The sequence below is a fragment of the Cololabis saira genome, chromosome 22 (genome assembly GCF_033807715.1).
Source record: "Cololabis saira isolate AMF1-May2022 chromosome 22, fColSai1.1, whole genome shotgun sequence".
NCBI lineage: Eukaryota > Metazoa > Chordata > Actinopteri > Beloniformes > Belonidae > Cololabis > Cololabis saira.
The window spans coordinates 34,235,541-34,253,040 of NC_084608.1; the positions used below are offsets into that span (position 1 = coordinate 34,235,541).

The following is a 17,500-nucleotide window of genomic DNA, read 5'->3' on the forward strand; positions in this document are numbered from 1 at the left end:
AGAGATGGAGGGATGAAGGGATGGAAGATGGAGGATGGAGGGATGGAGAGATGGAGGGATGAAGGGATGGAGAGATGGAGGGGATGGAGGGATGGAGGGATGGAGGGATGGAGGGATGGAGGGATGGAAAGATGGAAAGATGGAAAGATGGAGGGATGGAGAGATGGAGGGATGGAGGGATGAAAGATGGAGGGATGGAGGATGGAGGGATGAAGAGATGGAGGGATGAAGGGATGGAGGATGAGAGATGGAGGGATGGAGGAGATGGAGGGATGGAGGATGGAGGGATGAAGGATGGAGAGATGGAGAGATGGAGGGATGGAGGGATGGAAAGATGGAGATGAAGATGGAGGGATGGAGAGATGGAGGGATGGAGGGATGAAAGATGGAGGGATGGAGGATGGAGGGATGAAGAGATGGAGGATGAGGGATGGAGGGATGAGAGATGGAGGGATGGAGAGATGGAGGGATGGAGGGATGGAGGGATGAGGGATGGAGAGATGGAGAGATGGAGAGATGGAGGGATGGAGGGATGGAAAGATGGAAGATGGAAGGATGGAGGGATGGAGAGATGGAGGGATGGAGGGATGAAAGATGGAGGGATGGAGGGATGGAGGGATGGAGGGATGAAAGATGGAGGGATGGAGGGATGGAGGGATGAAGAGATGGAGGGATGGAGGGATGGAGGGATGAGAGATGGAGGATGGAGAGATGGAGGGATGGAGGATGGAGGGATGGAGGGATGAGGATGGAGAGATGGAGAGATGGAGGATGGAGGGATGGAAGATGGAAGATGAAGATGGAGGGATGGAGGGATGAGAGATGGAGGAGATGGAGGATGGAGGGATGGAGGGATGAAAGATGGAGGGATGGAGGGATGGAGGGATGAAGAGATGGAGGGATGAGGGATGGAGGGATGAAGGATGGAGGGATGGAGGATGAGAGGATGGAGAGATGGAGAGATGGAGGGATGAAGGATGGAGAGATGGAGGGATGGAGAGATGGAGGGATGGAGGGATGAGGGGATGGAGGGATGGAGAGATGGAGGGATGAGGGATGGAGAGATGGAGGGATGGAGAGATGAAGGGATGGAGAGATGGAGGGATGGGAGATGGAGGGATGGAGGGATGGAGGGATGGAGGGATGGAGAGATGGAGGGATGAGGGATGGAGAGATGGAGGGATGGAGAGATGAAGGGATGGAGAGATGGAGGGATGGAGGGATGAAGGGATGGAGAGATGGAGAGATGGAGGGATGAGGGATGGAGAGATGGAGGGATGGAGAGATGGAGGGATGGAGGGATGAAGGGATGGAGAGATGGAGGGATGGAGGGATGAAGGGATGAGGGATGGAGAGATGGAGGGATGGAGGGATGAAGGGATGGAGAGATGGAGGGATGGAGAGATGGAGGGATGAAGGGATGGAGAGATGGAGGGATGGAGAGATGGAGGGATGGAGGGATGAGGAGAGATGGAGAGATGGAGGGATGGAGGGATGGAGAGATGGAGGGATGGAGGGATGAAGGGATGGAGAGATGGAGGGATGGAGGGATGAGGGATGGAGAGATGGAGGGATGGAGGGATGAAGGGATGGAGAGATGGAGGGATGGAGGGATGAAGGGATGGAGAGATGGAGGGATGAAGGGATGGAGGGATGGAGGGATGAAGGGATGGAGAGATGGAGGGATGGAGGATGGAGGGATGAGGGATGGAGGGATGGAGAGATGGAGGGATGGAGAGATGGAGGGATGGAGGGATGGAGGGATGGAGAGGATGGAGAGATGGAGGGATGGAGGATGGAGAGATGGAGGGATGAAGGGATGAGGGATGGAGGGATGGAGGGATGGAGAGATGGAGGGATGGAGGGATGAAGGGATGAGGGATGGAGGGATGGAGAGATGGAGGGATGGAGAGATGGAGAGATGGAGGGATGGAGGGATGGAGGGATGGAGGGATGAAGGGATGGAGAGATGGAGGGATGGAGGATGATGGATGAAGGGATGGAGAGATGGAGGGATGGAGGGATGAGGGATGGAGGGATGAAGGGATGAGAGAGATGGAGGGATGGTGGGATGAGGGATGAGGGATGGAGGGATGGAGAGATGGAGGGATGGAGAGATGGAGAGATGGAGGGGATGGAGGGATGGAGGGATGGAGGGATGAGGGATGGAGAGATGGAGGGATGGAGGGATGAAGGGATGGAGAGGATGGAGGGATGGAGGGATGATGGATGAAGGGATGGAGAGATGGAGGGATGGAGGGATGGAGGGATGGAGGGATGGAGAGATGGAGAGATGGAGGGATGAAGGGATGGAGAGATGGAGGGATGGAGGGATGATGGATGAAGGGATGGAGAGATGGAGGGATGGAGGGATGAGGGATGGGGGGATGGAGGGATGAAGGGATGGAGAGGTGGAGGGATGGAGGGATGATGGATGAAGGGATGGAGAGTGGAGGGATGGAGGGATGAGGGATGGAGGATGAAGGGATGGAGAGATGGAGGGATGGAGGGATGAGGGATGGGGGGATGGAGGGATGAAGGGATGGAGAGATGGAGGGATGGAGGGATGATGGATGAAGGGATGGAGAGATGGAGGGATGGAGGGATGAGGGATGGAGGGATGAAGGGATGGAGAGATGGAGGGATGGAGGGATGAGGGATGGGGGGATGGAGGGATGAAGGGATGGAGAGGTGGAGGGATGGAGGGATGATGGAGATGAAGGGATGGAGAGATGGAGGGATGGAGGGGATGGAGGGATGGAGGGATGGAGAGATGGAGGGATGGAGGGATGAGGGATGGGGGGATGGAGGGATGAAGGGATGGAGAGATGGAGGGATGGAGGATGAAGGGATGGAGATGGAGGGATGGAGAGATGGAGGGATGGAGGGATGGAGGGATGAAGGGATGGAGAGATGGAGGGATGGAGGGATGAAGGGATGGAGGGATGAAGGGATGGAGAGATGGAGGGATGGAGGGATGAAGGGATGGAGAGATGGAGGGATGGAGGGATGGAGAGATGGAGGGATGAAGGGATGGAGGGATGGAGAGATGGAGGGATGGAGAGATGGAGGGATGAAGGGATGAAGGGATGGAGAGATGGAGGGATGAAGGGATGGAGGGATGGAGGGATGAAGGGATGGAGGGATGGAGGGATGGAGGGATGAAGGGATGGAGAGATGGAGGGATGGAGAGATGGAGGGATGGAGGGATGGAGGGATGGAGAGATGGAGAGATGGAGGGATGGAGAGATGGAGGGATGGAGGGATGAAGGGATGGAGAGATGGAGGGATGGAGGATGGAGGGTGGGAGATGGAGGGTGGGATGGAGGGATGGAGGGATGGAGGGATGGAGAGATGGAGGGATGGAGAGATGAATGGATGAAGGGATGGAGGGATGAAGGGATGGAGGGATGGAGGGATGGAGAGATGGAGGGATGAAGGGATGGAGGGATGGAGAGATGGAGGGATGGAGAGATGAATGGATGAAGGGATGGAGGGATGAAGGGATGGAGAGATGGAGGGATGGAGGGATGGAGGGATGGAGGGATGAAGAGATGAAGGGATGGAGGGATGAAGAGATGGAGGGATGAAGAGATGGAGAGATGGAGGGATGAAGGGATGGAGAGATGGAGGGATGGAGGGATGGAGGGATGGAGAGATGGAGGGATGAAGAGATGGAGGATGGAGGGATGGAGGGATGAAGAGATGGAGGGATGAAGTGGGGATGGAGGGATGGAGGGATGGAGGGATGAAGAGATGGAGGGATGGAGGGATGGAGAGATGAAGGGATGAAGTGGGGATGGAGGGATGGAGGATGGAGAGATGAAGGATGGAGAGATGAAGGGATGGAGAGATGGAGGGATGGAGGGATGGAGAGATGAAGGGATGGAGAGATGAAGGGATGGAGAGATGAAGGGATGGAGAGATGAAGTGGGATGAAGGGATGGAGAGATGGAGGGATGGAGGGATGGAGAGATGGAGGGATGGAGAGATGGAGGGATGGAGGGATGGAGGGATGGAGAGATGGAGAGATGGAGGGATGGAGAGATGAAGGGATGGAGAGATGAAGTGGGGATGGAGGGATGTAGGGATGGAGGGATGTAGGGATGGAGGGATGAAGGGGGGATGGAGGGATGGAGGGATGAAGGGATGAAGTGGGGATGGAGGGATGTAGGGATGAGGGGGGGATGAAGGGGGGATGGAGGGATGGAGGGATGAAGGGATGAAGTGGGGATGAAGGGGGGATGGAGGGTTGGAGGGATGTAGGGATGAGGGGGGATGAAGGGGGATGGAGGGTTGGAGGGGGATGGAAAGATGGAAAGATGGAGGGATGGAGGGGGGATGAGGGAGGGAGAGATGGGTCCCCCACCATATGGTGGTATTTATGGCTCCATCTCTTCATCTGCACATCCATCCACTCCTCTTCCTCCTCCTCCTCTTCCTCCTCCTCCTCTTCCTCCTCCTCCTCCTCTTCCTCCTCCTCCTCCTCTTCCTCCTCCTCCTCTTCCTCCTCCTCCTCCTCTTCCTCCTCCTCCTCCTCTTCCTCCATAACACTTCAACCTGTGCAGCTGTCGGTCCATAAACCACCAAGACCTGCAGGTCCTCTACAGACCACTAGGGTCCAGATCCAGACCTGCAGGTCCTCTACAGACCACTAGGGTCCAGATCCAGACCTGCAGGTCCTCTACAGACCACTAGGGGTCCAGATCCAGACCTGCAGGTCCTCTACAGACCACCAGGGTCCAGATCCAGACCTGCAGGTCCTCTACAGACCACCAGGGTCCAGATCCAGACCTGCAGGGTCCTCTACAGACCACTAGGTCCAGATCCAGACCTGCAGGTCCTCTACAGACCACTAGAGTCCAGATCCAGACCTGCAGGTCCTCTACAGACCACTAGGGTCCAGATCCAGACCTGCAGGTCCTCTACAGACCACTAGAGTCCAGATCCAGACCTGCAGGTCCTCTACAGACCACTAGGGTCCAGATCCAGACCTGCAGGTCCTCTACAGACCACTAGGGTCCAGATCCAGACCTGCAGGTCCTCTACAGACCACTAGGGTCCAGATCCAGACCTGCAGGTCCTCTACAGACCACTAGGGTCCAGATCAGATCTTGTCCCCGTTGCTGCACGTTAGTGAGAACAGCAGAGTGTGTGTGTGTGTGTGTGTGTGTGTGTGTGTGTGTGTGTGTGTGTGTGTGTGTGTGTGTGTGTTACAACAGGAAGCTGACACTTGCAGGAGTCACCAGAGCCTCCTGCCCCCCCAGAGAGATTGATGACCCCCCCCCCCCCCCCCCCCCGAACCTGTTGCTGAGGCTCCGCCCCCTTCACTCGCCCTCCCCCACTCCCTCTCTCTCTTGCATCATCCGTCTCTCAGGCTCATCCCTCTCTCCTTTTTCCACCCTCCGGCTTGGTTACGTGTGTGTGTGTGTGTGTGTGTGTGTGTGTGTGTGTGTGTGTGTGTGTGTGTGTGTGTGGAGTTTGGACCCGCCGTGATGGAGAGAGAGAGAGAGAGAGAGAGATAGCATCGGCATACCACAGCAGGGTGGGGGGGGTGTGTGTGCTCTCAGCCAATCAGAGGCCCCGCCCACTGGGGAGGATTCTGCCGGCTCTCGGCCAATCACAGCTCAGATTCCCGGGTTTCAAACCTCTAAATCATCCACCTGTTTCTTATCTGCTGGAATCCACTTCTAAACTGGACTTTAGAACCAGAACCAGGGACCGGGTTGACCTCACACACCAGGTCAGGGACTCGTGACCGCATCAGTCAGATACCAGGACTCATACGCTAGGACTCGTAACGCTAGGACTCGTTACGCTAGGACTCATATGCTAGGACTCGTAATGATAGGACTCGCTATGCTAGGACCCAATGACCTCATCCAGTCAGATACCAGGACTCGTACGCTAGGACTCGTTACGCTAGGACTCGTTACGCTAGGACTCGTTACGCTAGGACTCGTAATGATAGGACTCGTTACGCTAGGACTCGTACGCTAGGACTCGTAATGATAGGACTCGTTATGCTAGGACCCAATGACCTCATCCAGTCAGATACCAGGACTCGTTACGCTAGGACTCGTTACGCTAGGACTCGTTACGCTAGGACTCGTTACGCTAGGACTCGTTACGCTAGGACTCGTAATGATAGGACCCAATGACCTCATCCAGTCAGATACCAGGACTCATACGCTAGGACTCGTACGCTAGGACTTGTACGCTAGGACTCGTTACGCTAGGACTCGTACGCTAGGACTCGTAATGATAGGACTCGTTATGCTAGGACCCAATGACCTCATCCAGTCAGATACCAGGACTCGTACGCTAGGACTCGTTACGCTAGGACTCGTAATGATAGGACTCGTTACGCTAGGACCCAATGACCTCATCCAGTCAGATACCAGGACTCGTACGCTAGGACTCGTTACGCTAGGACTCGTTACGCTAGGACTCGTAATGATAGGACTCGTTACGCTAGGACCCAATGACCTCATCCAGTCAGAATACCAGGACTCGTTACGCTAGGACTCGTTACGCTAGGACTCGTTACGCTAGGACTCGTAATGATACGGACTCGTTACGCTAGGACCCAATGACCTCATCCAGTCAGATACCAGGACTCGTACGCTAGGACTCGTTACGCTAGGACTCGTTACGCTAGGACTCGTAATGATAGGACTCGTTACGCTAGGACCCAATGACCTCATCCAGTCAGAATACCAGGACTCGTTACGCTAGGACTCGTTACGCTAGGACTCGTTACGCTAGGACTCGTTACGCTAGGACTCGTTACGCTAGGACTCGTTACGCTAGGACCCAATGACCTCATCCAGTCAGAATACCAGGACTCGTTACGCTAGGACTCGTTACGCTAGGACTCGTCGCTAGGACTCGTTATGATAGGACTCGTTACGCTAGGGACTCGTTACGCTAGGACTCGTTACGCTAGGACTCGTTACGCTATGGACTCGTTACGCTAGGACTCGTTACGCTAGGACTCGTTACGCTAGGACTCGTAATGATAGGACTCGTTACGCTAGGACCCAATGACCTCATCCAGTCAGATACCAGGACTCGTACGCTAGGACTCGTTACGCTAGGACTCGTTACGCTAGGACTCGTAATGATAGGACTCGTTACGCTAGGACCCAATGACCTCATCCAGTCAGATACCAGGACTCATACGCTAGGACTCGTACGCTAGGACTTGTACGCTAGGACTCGTTACGCTAGGACTCGTTACGCTAGGACTCGTACGCTAGGACTCGTAATGATAGGACTCGTTATGCTAGGACCCAATGACCTCATCCAGTCAGATACCAGGACTCGTACGCTAGGACTCGTTACGCTAGGACTCGTTACGCTAGGACTCGTAATGATAGGACTCGTTACGCTAGGACCCAATGACCTCATCCAGTCAGAATACCAGGACTCGTTACGCTAGGACTCGTTACGCTAGGACTTGTACGCTAGGACTCGTAATGATAGGACTCGTAATGATAGGACTCGTTACGCTAGGACTCGTTACGCTAGGACTTGTTACGCTAGGACTCGTTACGCTAGGACTCGTACGCTAGGACTCGTTATGCTAGACTCGTAATGATAGGACTCGTTACGCTAGGACTCGTTACGCTAGGACTCGTTACGCTAGGACTCGTTACGCTAGGACTCGTTACGCTAGGACTCGTTACGATAGGACTCGTAATGATAGGACTCGTTATGCTAGGACCAATGACCTCATCAGTCAGATACCAGGACTCGTACACTAGGACTCGTTACACGGCTGACGTCACAGCCGTGTCCGTGCATTCCATGGAAGTTTATATTAATATATATTATGTAATTATATTATATTAATACATTCATAATATACGTAATACTATACATGTAATAATATACATTAATTAATATATTATATTAATATTGGCGTCAATTGCCCCGGGGCATGATGGGAGGCCCCAGAGCATCATGGGAGGTGACTCAACTGCGCATGCTCTATGGGCCTGTAAGTAAACCCGGAAGTCAGAAATGTTTTCGGCGGATGCGCTGGCTGAGCAGAATGCATTGAAATGAATGGGTGGCCATTTTCAATGTACCATCCAGTTCTATAATACATCCATGGATAGGACTCGTAAACGCCCTGATGGAACCAGGGAGGGGGCGGAGCCCTGATGGAACCAGGAGGGGGCGGAGCCCTGATGGAACCAGGGAGGGGGCGGAGCCCTGATGGAACCAGGGAGGGGGGCGGAGCCCTGATGGAACCAGGGAGGGGGCGGAGCCCTGATGGAACCAGGGAGGGGGCGGAGCCCTGATGGAACCAGGACCCGCCCAGGATGCGGCACGCTAACACAAACAAACAGCAGACAGAGTGGGAGGTGGTCACATGACCGGGGGATGGATGGAGGTGATGGAGGTGATGGAGGGTCAGGTGGAGGTGATGGAGGGTCAGGTGGAGGTGATGGAGGGTCAGGTGGAGGTGATGGAGGTGATGGAGGGTCAGGTGGAGGTGATGGAGGGTCCAGATGGAGGTGATGGAGGGTCAGGTGGAGGTGATGGAGGGTCAGATGGAGGTGATGGAGGGTCAGGTGGAGGTGATGGAGGTGATGGAGGGTCAGGTGGAGGTGATGGAGGGTCAGATGGAGGTGATGGAGGGTCAGGTGGAGGTGATGGAGGGTCAGGTGGAGGTGATGGAGGTGATGGAGGGTCAGGTGGAGGTGATGGAGGTGATGGAGGTGATGGAGGGTCAGATGGAGGTGATGGAGGTGATGGGAGGGTCAGGTGGAGGTGATGGAGGTGATGGAGGGTCAGGTGGAGGTGATGGAGGGGGTGGAGGGTCAGGTGGAGGTGATGGAGGTGATGGAGGGTCAGGTGGAGGTGATGGAGGGTCAGGTGGAGGTGATGGAGGGTCAGGTGGAGGTGATGGAGGGTCAGGTGGAGGTGATGGAGGGTCAGGTGGAGGTGATGGAGGTGATGGAGGGTCAGAGGGAGGTGATGGAGGGTGATGGAGGGTCAGATGGAGGTGATGGAGGGTCAGGTGGAGGTGATGGAGGTGATGGAGGGTCAGAGGGAGGTGATGGAGGTGATGGAGGGTCAGATGGAGGTGATGGAGGGTCAGATGGAGGTGATGGAGGGTCAGATGGAGGTGATGGAGGGGGTGGAGGGTCAGGTGGAGGGTAAGGTGGAGGTGATGGAGGGTCAGGTGGAGGTGATGGAGGGGGGTGGAGGGTCAGGTGGAGGTGATGGAGGGGGTGGAGGGTCAGGTGGAGGTGATGGAGGTGATGGAGGGTCAGGTGGAGGTGATGGAGGGGGTGGAGGGTCAGGTGGAGGTGATGGAGGTGATGGAGGGTCAGGTGGAGGTGATGGAGGGTCAGGTGGAGGTGATGGAGGGTCAGGTGGAGGTGATGGAGGGGGTGGAGGGTCAGGTGGAGGTGATGGAGGTCAGATGGAGGTGATGGAGGGTCAGGTGGAGGTGATGGAGGGTCAGGTGGAGGGTCAGGTGGAGGTGATGGAGGGGGTGGAGGGTCAGGTGGAGGTGATGGAGGGTCAGGTGGAGGTGATGGAGGGTCAGGTGGAGGGTCAGGTGGAGGTGATGGAGGTGATGGAGGGTCAGGTGGAGGTGATGGAGGTGATGGAGGGTCAGGTGGAGGTGATGGAGGGTCAGGTGGAGGTGATGGAGGTGATGGAGGGTCAGGTGGAGGTGATGGAGGTGATGGGAGGGTCAGATGGGGTGATGGAGGGGGTGGAGGTGATGGAGGGTCAGGTGGAGGTGATGGAGGGGGTGGAGGGGGTGGAGGGTCAGATGGAGGTGATGGAGGGGGTGGAGGGGGTGGAGGGTCAGGTGGAGGTGATGGAGGGTCAGGTGGAGGTGATGGAGGTGATGGAGGGGGTGGAGGGTCAGATGGAGGTGATGGAGGGGGTGGAGGGTCAGGTGGAGGTGATGGAGGGGGTGGAGGGTCAGGTGGAGGTGATGGAGGGGGTGGAGGGTCAGATGGAGGTGATGGAGGGTCAGATGGAGGGGGTGGAGGTGATGGAGGGTCAGATGGAGGGGGTGGAGGTGATGGAGGGTCAGATGGAGGTGATGGAGGGTCAGATGGAGGGGGTGGAGGTGATGGAGGGTCAGGTGGAGGTGATGGAGGGTCAGGTGGAGGGGGTGGAGGGTCAGGTGGAGGTGATGGAGGGGGTGGAGGGTCAGGTGGAGGTGATGGAGGGGGGTGGAGGGTCAGATGGAGGTGATGGAGGGGGTGGAGGTGATGGAGGGTCAGATGGAGGTGATGGAGGGTCAGATGGAGGGGGTGGAGGTGATGGAGGGTCAGGTGGAGGTGATGGAGGGTCAGGTGGAGGGGGTGGAGGGTCAGGTGGAGGTGATGGAGGGGGTGGAGGGTCAGGTGGAGGTGATGGAGGGGGTGGAGGGTCAGATGGAGGTGATGGAGGGGGTGGAGGTGATGGAGGGTCAGATGGAGGTGATGGAGGGTCAGGTGGAGGGGGTGGAGGGTAAGGTGGAGGGTCAGGTGGAGGTGATGGAGGGTCAGGTGGAGGGGGTGGAGGGTAAGGTGGAGGGTCAGGTGGAGGTGATGGAGGGGGTGGAGGGTCAGGTGGAGGGTCAGATGGAGGTGATGGAGGGGGTGGAGGGTCAGATGGAGGTGATGGAGGGGGGTGGAGGGTCAGGTGGAGGTGATGGAGGGGGTGGAGGGTCAGGTGGAGGGTCAGATGGAGGTGATGGAGGGGTGGAGGGTCAGATGGAGGTGATGGAGGGGGTGGAGGGTCAGATGGAGGTGATGGAGGGGGTGGAGGGTCAGATGGAGGTGATGGAGGGGGTGGAGGGTCAGATGGAGGTGATGGAGGGTCAGGTGGAGGGGGGGGAGGGTCAGATGGAGGGGGTGGAGGTGATGGAGGGGGTGGAAGGTGATGGAGGGGGTGGAGGGTCAGGTGGAGGTGATGGAGGTGATGGAGGGTCAGGTGGAGGTGATGGAGGTGATGGAGGGGGTGGAGGTGATGGAGGGGGTGGAGGGTCAGGTGGAGGTGATGGAGGTGATGGAGGGTCAGGTGGAGGTTGATGGAGGGTCAGATGGAGGTGATGGAGGGTCAGGTGGAGGTGATGGAGGTGATGGAGGGTCAGGTGGAGGTGATGGAGGGGGTGGAGGGTCAGGTGGAGGTGATGGAGGTGATGGAGGTGATGGAGGTGATGGAGGGTCAGGTGGAGGTGATGGAGGTGATGGAGGGTCAGGTGGAGGTGATGGAGGTGATGGAGGGTCAGGTGGAGGTGATGGAGGGTCAGGAGGAGGGGATGGAGGTGATGGAGGGTCAGGTGGAGGTGATGGAGGGTCAGGAGGAGGTGATGGAGGGGGTGGAGGGTCAGATGGAGGTGATGGAGGGGGTGGAGGGTCAGGTGGAGGTGATGGAGGGGGTGGAGGGTCAGGTGGAGGGTCAGATGGAGGTGATGGAGGGGGGTGGAGGGTCAGATGAGGTGATGGAGGGGGTGGAGGGTCAGATGGAGGTGATGGAGGGGGTGGAGGGTCAGATGGAGGTGATGGAGGGGGTGGAGGGTCAGATGGAGGTGATGGAGGGTCAGGTGGAGGGGGGGGAGGGTCAGATGGAGGGGGTGGAGGTGATGGAGGGGGTGGAGGTGATGGAGGGGGTGGAGGGTCAGGTGGAGGTGATGGAGGTGATGGAGGGTCAGGTGGAGGTGATGGAGGGTCAGATGGAGGTGATGGAGGGTCAGGTGGAGGTGATGGAGGTGATGGAGGGTCAGGTGGAGGTGATGGAGGGGGTGGAGGGTCAGGTGGAGGTGATGGAGGTGATGGAGGTGATGGAGGTGATGGAGGGTCAGGTGGAGGGTGATGGAGGTGATGGAGGGTCAGGTGGAGGTGATGGAGGTGATGGAGGGTCAGGTGGAGGTGATGGAGGGTCAGGAGGAGGGGATGGAGGTGATGGAGGGTCAGGTGGAGGTGATGGAGGGTCAGGAGGAGGTGATGGAGGGTCAGGAGGAGGTGATGGAGGTGATGGAGGGTCAGGTGGAGGTGATGGAGGGGGGTGGAGGGTCAGGTGGAGGTGATGGAGGGGGTGGAGGGTCAGGTGGAGGTGATGGAGGGTCAGGAGGAGGTGATGGAGGGTCAGGAGGAGGTGATGGAGGGTCAGGTGGAGGTGATGGAGGGTCAGGTGGAGGTGATGGAGGTGATGGAGGGTCAGGTGGAGGTGATGGAGGGTCAGGAGGAGGGGATGGAGGTGATGGAGGGTCAGGTGGAGGTGATGGAGGGTCAGGAGGAGGTGATGGAGGGTCAGGAGGAGGTGATGGAGGTGATGGAGGGGTCAGGTGGAGGTGATGGAGGGGGTGGAGGGTCAGGTGGAGGTGATGGAGGGTCAGGAGGAGGTGATGGAGGGTCAGGAGGAGGTGATGGAGGTGATGGAGGGTCAGGTGGAGGTGATGGAGGGGGGTGGAGGGTCAGGTGGAGGTGATGGAGGGGGTGGAGGGTCAGGTGGAGGTGATGGAGGGTCAGGAGGAGGTGATGGAGGGTCAGGAGGAGGTGATGGGAGGGTCAGGTGGAGGTGATGGAGGGTCAGGTGGAGGTGATGGAGGTGATGGAGGGTCAGGTGGAGGTGATGGAGGGTCAGGAGGAGGGGATGGAGGTGATGGAGGGTCAGGTGGAGGTGATGGAGGGGTCAGGAGGAGGTGATGGAGGGTCAGGAGGAGGTGATGGAGGTGATGGAGGGTCAGGTGGAGGTGATGGAGGGGGTGGAGGGTCAGGTGGAGGTGATGGAGGGGGGTGGAGGGTCAGGTGGAGGTGATGGAGGGTCAGGTGGAGGTGATGGAGGTGATGGAGGGTCAGGTGGAGGTGATGGAGGTGATGGAGGGTCAGGAGGAGGTGATGGAGGGTCAGGTGGAGGGTGATGGAGGGTCAGGAGGAGGTGATGGAGGTGATGGAGGGTCAGGTGGAGGTGATGGAGGGTCAGGAGGAGGTGATGGAGGGGTGTGGAGGGTCAGGAGGAGGGGATGGAGGTGATGGAGGGTCAGGTGGAGGTGATGGAGGGGGTGGAGGGTCAGGTGGAGGTGATGGAGGGGGTGGAGGGTCAGGTGGAGGTGATGGAGGGTCAGGAGGAGGGGATGGAGGTGATGGAGGGTCAGGTGGAGGTGATGGGAGGGTCAGGAGGAGGTGATGGAGGGGGTGGAGGGTCAGGAGGAGGGGATGGAGGTGATGAGGGTCAGGTGGAGGTGATGGAGGGGGTGGAGGGTAAGGTGGAGGTGATGGAGGGGGGTGGAGGGTCAGAGGGAGGTGATGGAGGGTCAGGTGGAGGGTCAGATGGAGGTGATGGAGGTGATGGAGGGGGTGGAGGGTCAGGTGGAGGTGGTGGAGGGTCAGATAAAGGAAAGGAGGCGGAGCATATTTACCGTTCTTTCGTAAAGCAACGCTCGCTCGAGTCTCGGGGGCGGGAGGGGGCGGGTTTGACGGGCACGAGTCTGCGACCAATGATCACACTGAGGAGGAAACACAGACACCGTCAGACACATACACATACATGTACATGTACACACACATGTACACACACATACACACACATGGAAACACAGACACCGTCAGACACATACACACACATGTACATGTACACACACATGTACACACACATACATGTACACACACATGGAAACACAGACACCGTCAGACACATACACACACATGTACATATACACACACATATATACATGTACATGTACACACACACATACATGTACACACACATGTACACACACATATACACACACATGGAAACACAGACACCGTCAGACACATACACATACATGTACACACACATATACACACACATGTACACACACATGTACACACACATGTACACGCACACATACATGTACACACACACATACATGTACACACACACATACACACATGGAAACACAGACACCGTCAGACACACACACATACATGTACACACACATATACACACACATGTACACACACATGTACACACACATGGAAACACAGACACCGTCAGACACATACACACACACATACATGTACACACACACATATATACACACACATGTACATGTACACACACACATACATGTACACACACATGTACACACACATATACACATATACACACACATGGAAACACAGACACCGTCAGACACATACACATGCATGTACACATGTACATGTACATACACATGTACACACACATGTACATACACATGTACACACACATGTACACACACATGTACACACACATGTACACATGTACATACACATGTACACACACATGTACACATGTACATGTACATGTGTACATGTGTGTGTACATGTGTATGTACATGTACACGTACATACACATGTACACACACATGTACACATGTACATACACATGTACACACACATGTACACATGTACATGTACACACACATGTACACATGTACATGTACACACACATGTACACAAACATATACACACACATGGAAACACAGACACCGTCAGACACATACACATACATGTACACACACACATACATGTACACACACATATACACACACATGGAAACACAGACACCGTCAGACACATACACACACACATACATGTACACACACATGTACACACACATGGAAACACAGACACCGTCAGGCACATACACACACATATACATGTACATACACGCACATATATACACACACATATATACACACATGTACACACACACACACACATATACACACACATGTATACACGGAAACACACACATGTACACACATATATAAACATATACAACACACACGTACAGAGTAGTTTTACGAACAAACATAATACAAAAAATCATTTACATATTTATTTCTCTACATATTTATACAAACACCTGTATATTTTTATTATTAATATAAATATATGTTTCTCCACCCTCAAGTCCCCAGATGGGGAGATAAACAAGCCCCGGGTCTCACACACACACACACACACACACCAACACACCCTGGCGTTACACAAACAGCCGAGAGGACAGAGGTCATGTGACACACACCCTCCTGCAGCAGTGCATGCTGGGAAACAGGGAGATACCTGGTATCTGCAGCGGTGCATGCTGGGAAACAGGGAGATACCTGGTATCTGCAGTGATAAACGGGGACAAACTGCCCGTCTGACCTGCAGACTCCAGGTGGGCGGGGCTAACGAGGAGGGGGCGGGGCCTGGAGATGGGCGGGGCTAACGGGAGGGGCGGGGCTACCTGAGAGGGGCGGAGACTGGAGCTGCCAGTCAAAAGGAAGATGAAGAAGATGCTGAGGGAGGAAGCGAGTGATGTCGGCAGGAGGCTAATCTGAGCAGCAGGCTAATCCTGCTGGGGGGTGGAGGTGTGTGTGTGTGTGGGGGGGGGGGGGCAGCTCAGGGGTATTTCTGGATGGAGGGATGATGTGAAGGAGGGAGATTAAGAGCTTAGAGGGCTGGAAGGCTCATTAGGAGGAAGTGAGGATGGAGGAGGAGAGGAGCTCCGCCCACATGGGCGGAGCTAAGCTGCTACCCGGCTGCTACCCGGCGCTACCTCCCTAAACCTGGAGGTGGTGACTGATGCATCCTGGGACTGATGCATGCTGGGACTGATGCATGCTGGGACTGATGCATGCTGGGACTGATGCATGCTGGGACTGATGCATGCTGGGACCAGAGTTATTATCGTTCACGAAAAACGAACGAAATAACGAAAACTAAAATTGAAAAAACAATCTCGTTAACTGAACTTAATAAAAACGAAAATTAAAAGACAAAAACGATAACTAACTGAAACTATATTGCGTGTTTAGAAAACTAACTAAAAATTATAGATATAATTTCCTCCGTTTTCGTCCCTGTCAATATAAGCCTCTTGGTCTGATCAATTTATTTCGCTCTGGCCGTTTATCTCCAACTGGCAGCCACGGCACCTGAACGCCTCACGGTCCGTGACGTCAAAACTAAAACTAATAAAAACTAAACTAAAACTAAGCATTTTTGAAAATATAAAAACTAATAAAAACTAGCAAACCCACACTAAAAACGAATTAAAACTAACTGAATTGAAGGAGAAAAAGTCAAAACGAAATAAAACTAAACTAAAATTAAAAATTCAAAACTATTATAACCCTGGCTGGGACTGATGCATGCTGGGACTGATGCATGCTGGGACTGATGCATGCTGGGACTGATGCATGCTGGGACAGGCTGGGGTTCGGGGAGGGAAGCTAACCAGCAGCAGGATGGACAGGGTTCCTACACATTTTTAAAAGTCAAATTCAAGCACTTTTCAAGCACTTTCAAGGGTCATTTTCAAAATCTTCAAGCACCTTATCGCTGGGGTAAAATATCTACAGGAATATATGTACTCAAGTTATTTTTTCCACTTTTTAATCACAATAATGTGCATTGTATCGTGCTGTAAACATCTAGTTATGTTTCATCTTACTGATTTTATTTCTCCTTGTAATAATTTTGTGAAAGACAAAAGCACTTTGAAGGATTTCGAGCCCCGGTAGGAACCCTGGATGGAGTTAGAGGTGATGGAGGATCCCCCCCCCGAGCTGCTAAGGGGGGGGCGGTTCTGGCCGCTAGCGGCCGCAGCTCTGCAGCGGGAGGGGTTAGCGGCCGTTAGCGCCGGCGGTAAAAATAACTCGGGGACGAGGAATGTGAGCGCTGAAGAATGCTGCTCTGCTTCGGGCCGACAGGCTCCGACAAGTGCAGGGAGGAGACACCTGGGGGGGGCAGGGGGAGGACCAGGGAGGGGGTGGGCTCTCCGCCTCGTACCGCTGCATCCAACAACAACTGCTGCTTTAAAGCATATTCATGTAATCTTTACATGATGGACTCAAGTGCTCATGTTAATTAATGTGCGTTTCTAAGTAAATAAATGAGATGAAACAAGCAGGAGGCCCAGGATCTCCTGGAGATCCGGGTCTCTGCTCCACAGCCTCACGTGAACGACCCGGTCGATCCAGAGAGAAAACAGGAACTCGTGGGTAATCCCAGGTACCCCCCCCCCCCACACACAGGCGTGACGAACCCGTCAGCAGGTTCAGGTGAATGTAAACATAACACCAGCAGGGCAAGACGTCTGCAAACCATTTAGAGCTCAAGGTTCAACCAAACAACATTCAGGACAGATATCAGTCGTCCTTTAGGGGGCGACGCCGAGGTGCCACTGCGTAACATCCAGAAACCTGGAACAGGTCCTGGTCCAGACCTGCAGGTCCAGATCCAGACCTGCAGGTCCAGATCCAGACCTGCAGGTCCTCTACAGACCACTAGGGTCCAGATCCAGACCTGCAGGTCCTCTACAGACCACTAGGGTCCAGATCCAGACCTGCAGGTCCTCTACAGACCAAATTGTGATTATGTTTTTACTCAAGAAAAAGAGACTTTGACCTGTAACTCTGTAACTCTCCTGACCTGTAACTCTGTAACTCTCCCGGCCTGTAACTCTCCTGGCCTGTAACTCTGTAACTCTCCTGACCTGTAACTCTGTAACTCTCCCG

The 17,500-nt window shown here is 55.0% G+C and overlaps 1 protein-coding gene across 1 annotated transcript in view; it reads right to left on the minus strand.

Annotated features, from left to right (window-relative positions):
• The window catches only part of rreb1a (ras responsive element binding protein 1a), a gene marked incomplete at its 5' end in the record, with an annotated part of 97,287 nt that overhangs the window by 54,048 nt on the left and 25,739 nt on the right, over nt 1-17,500 (minus strand). The window contains one exon of the mRNA XM_061713228.1: nt 13,385-13,471. Within this exon, the coding sequence (XP_061569212.1) occupies nt 13,385-13,471 (87 nt within the window). The remainder of the gene's footprint in view (nt 1-13,384; nt 13,472-17,500) is intronic.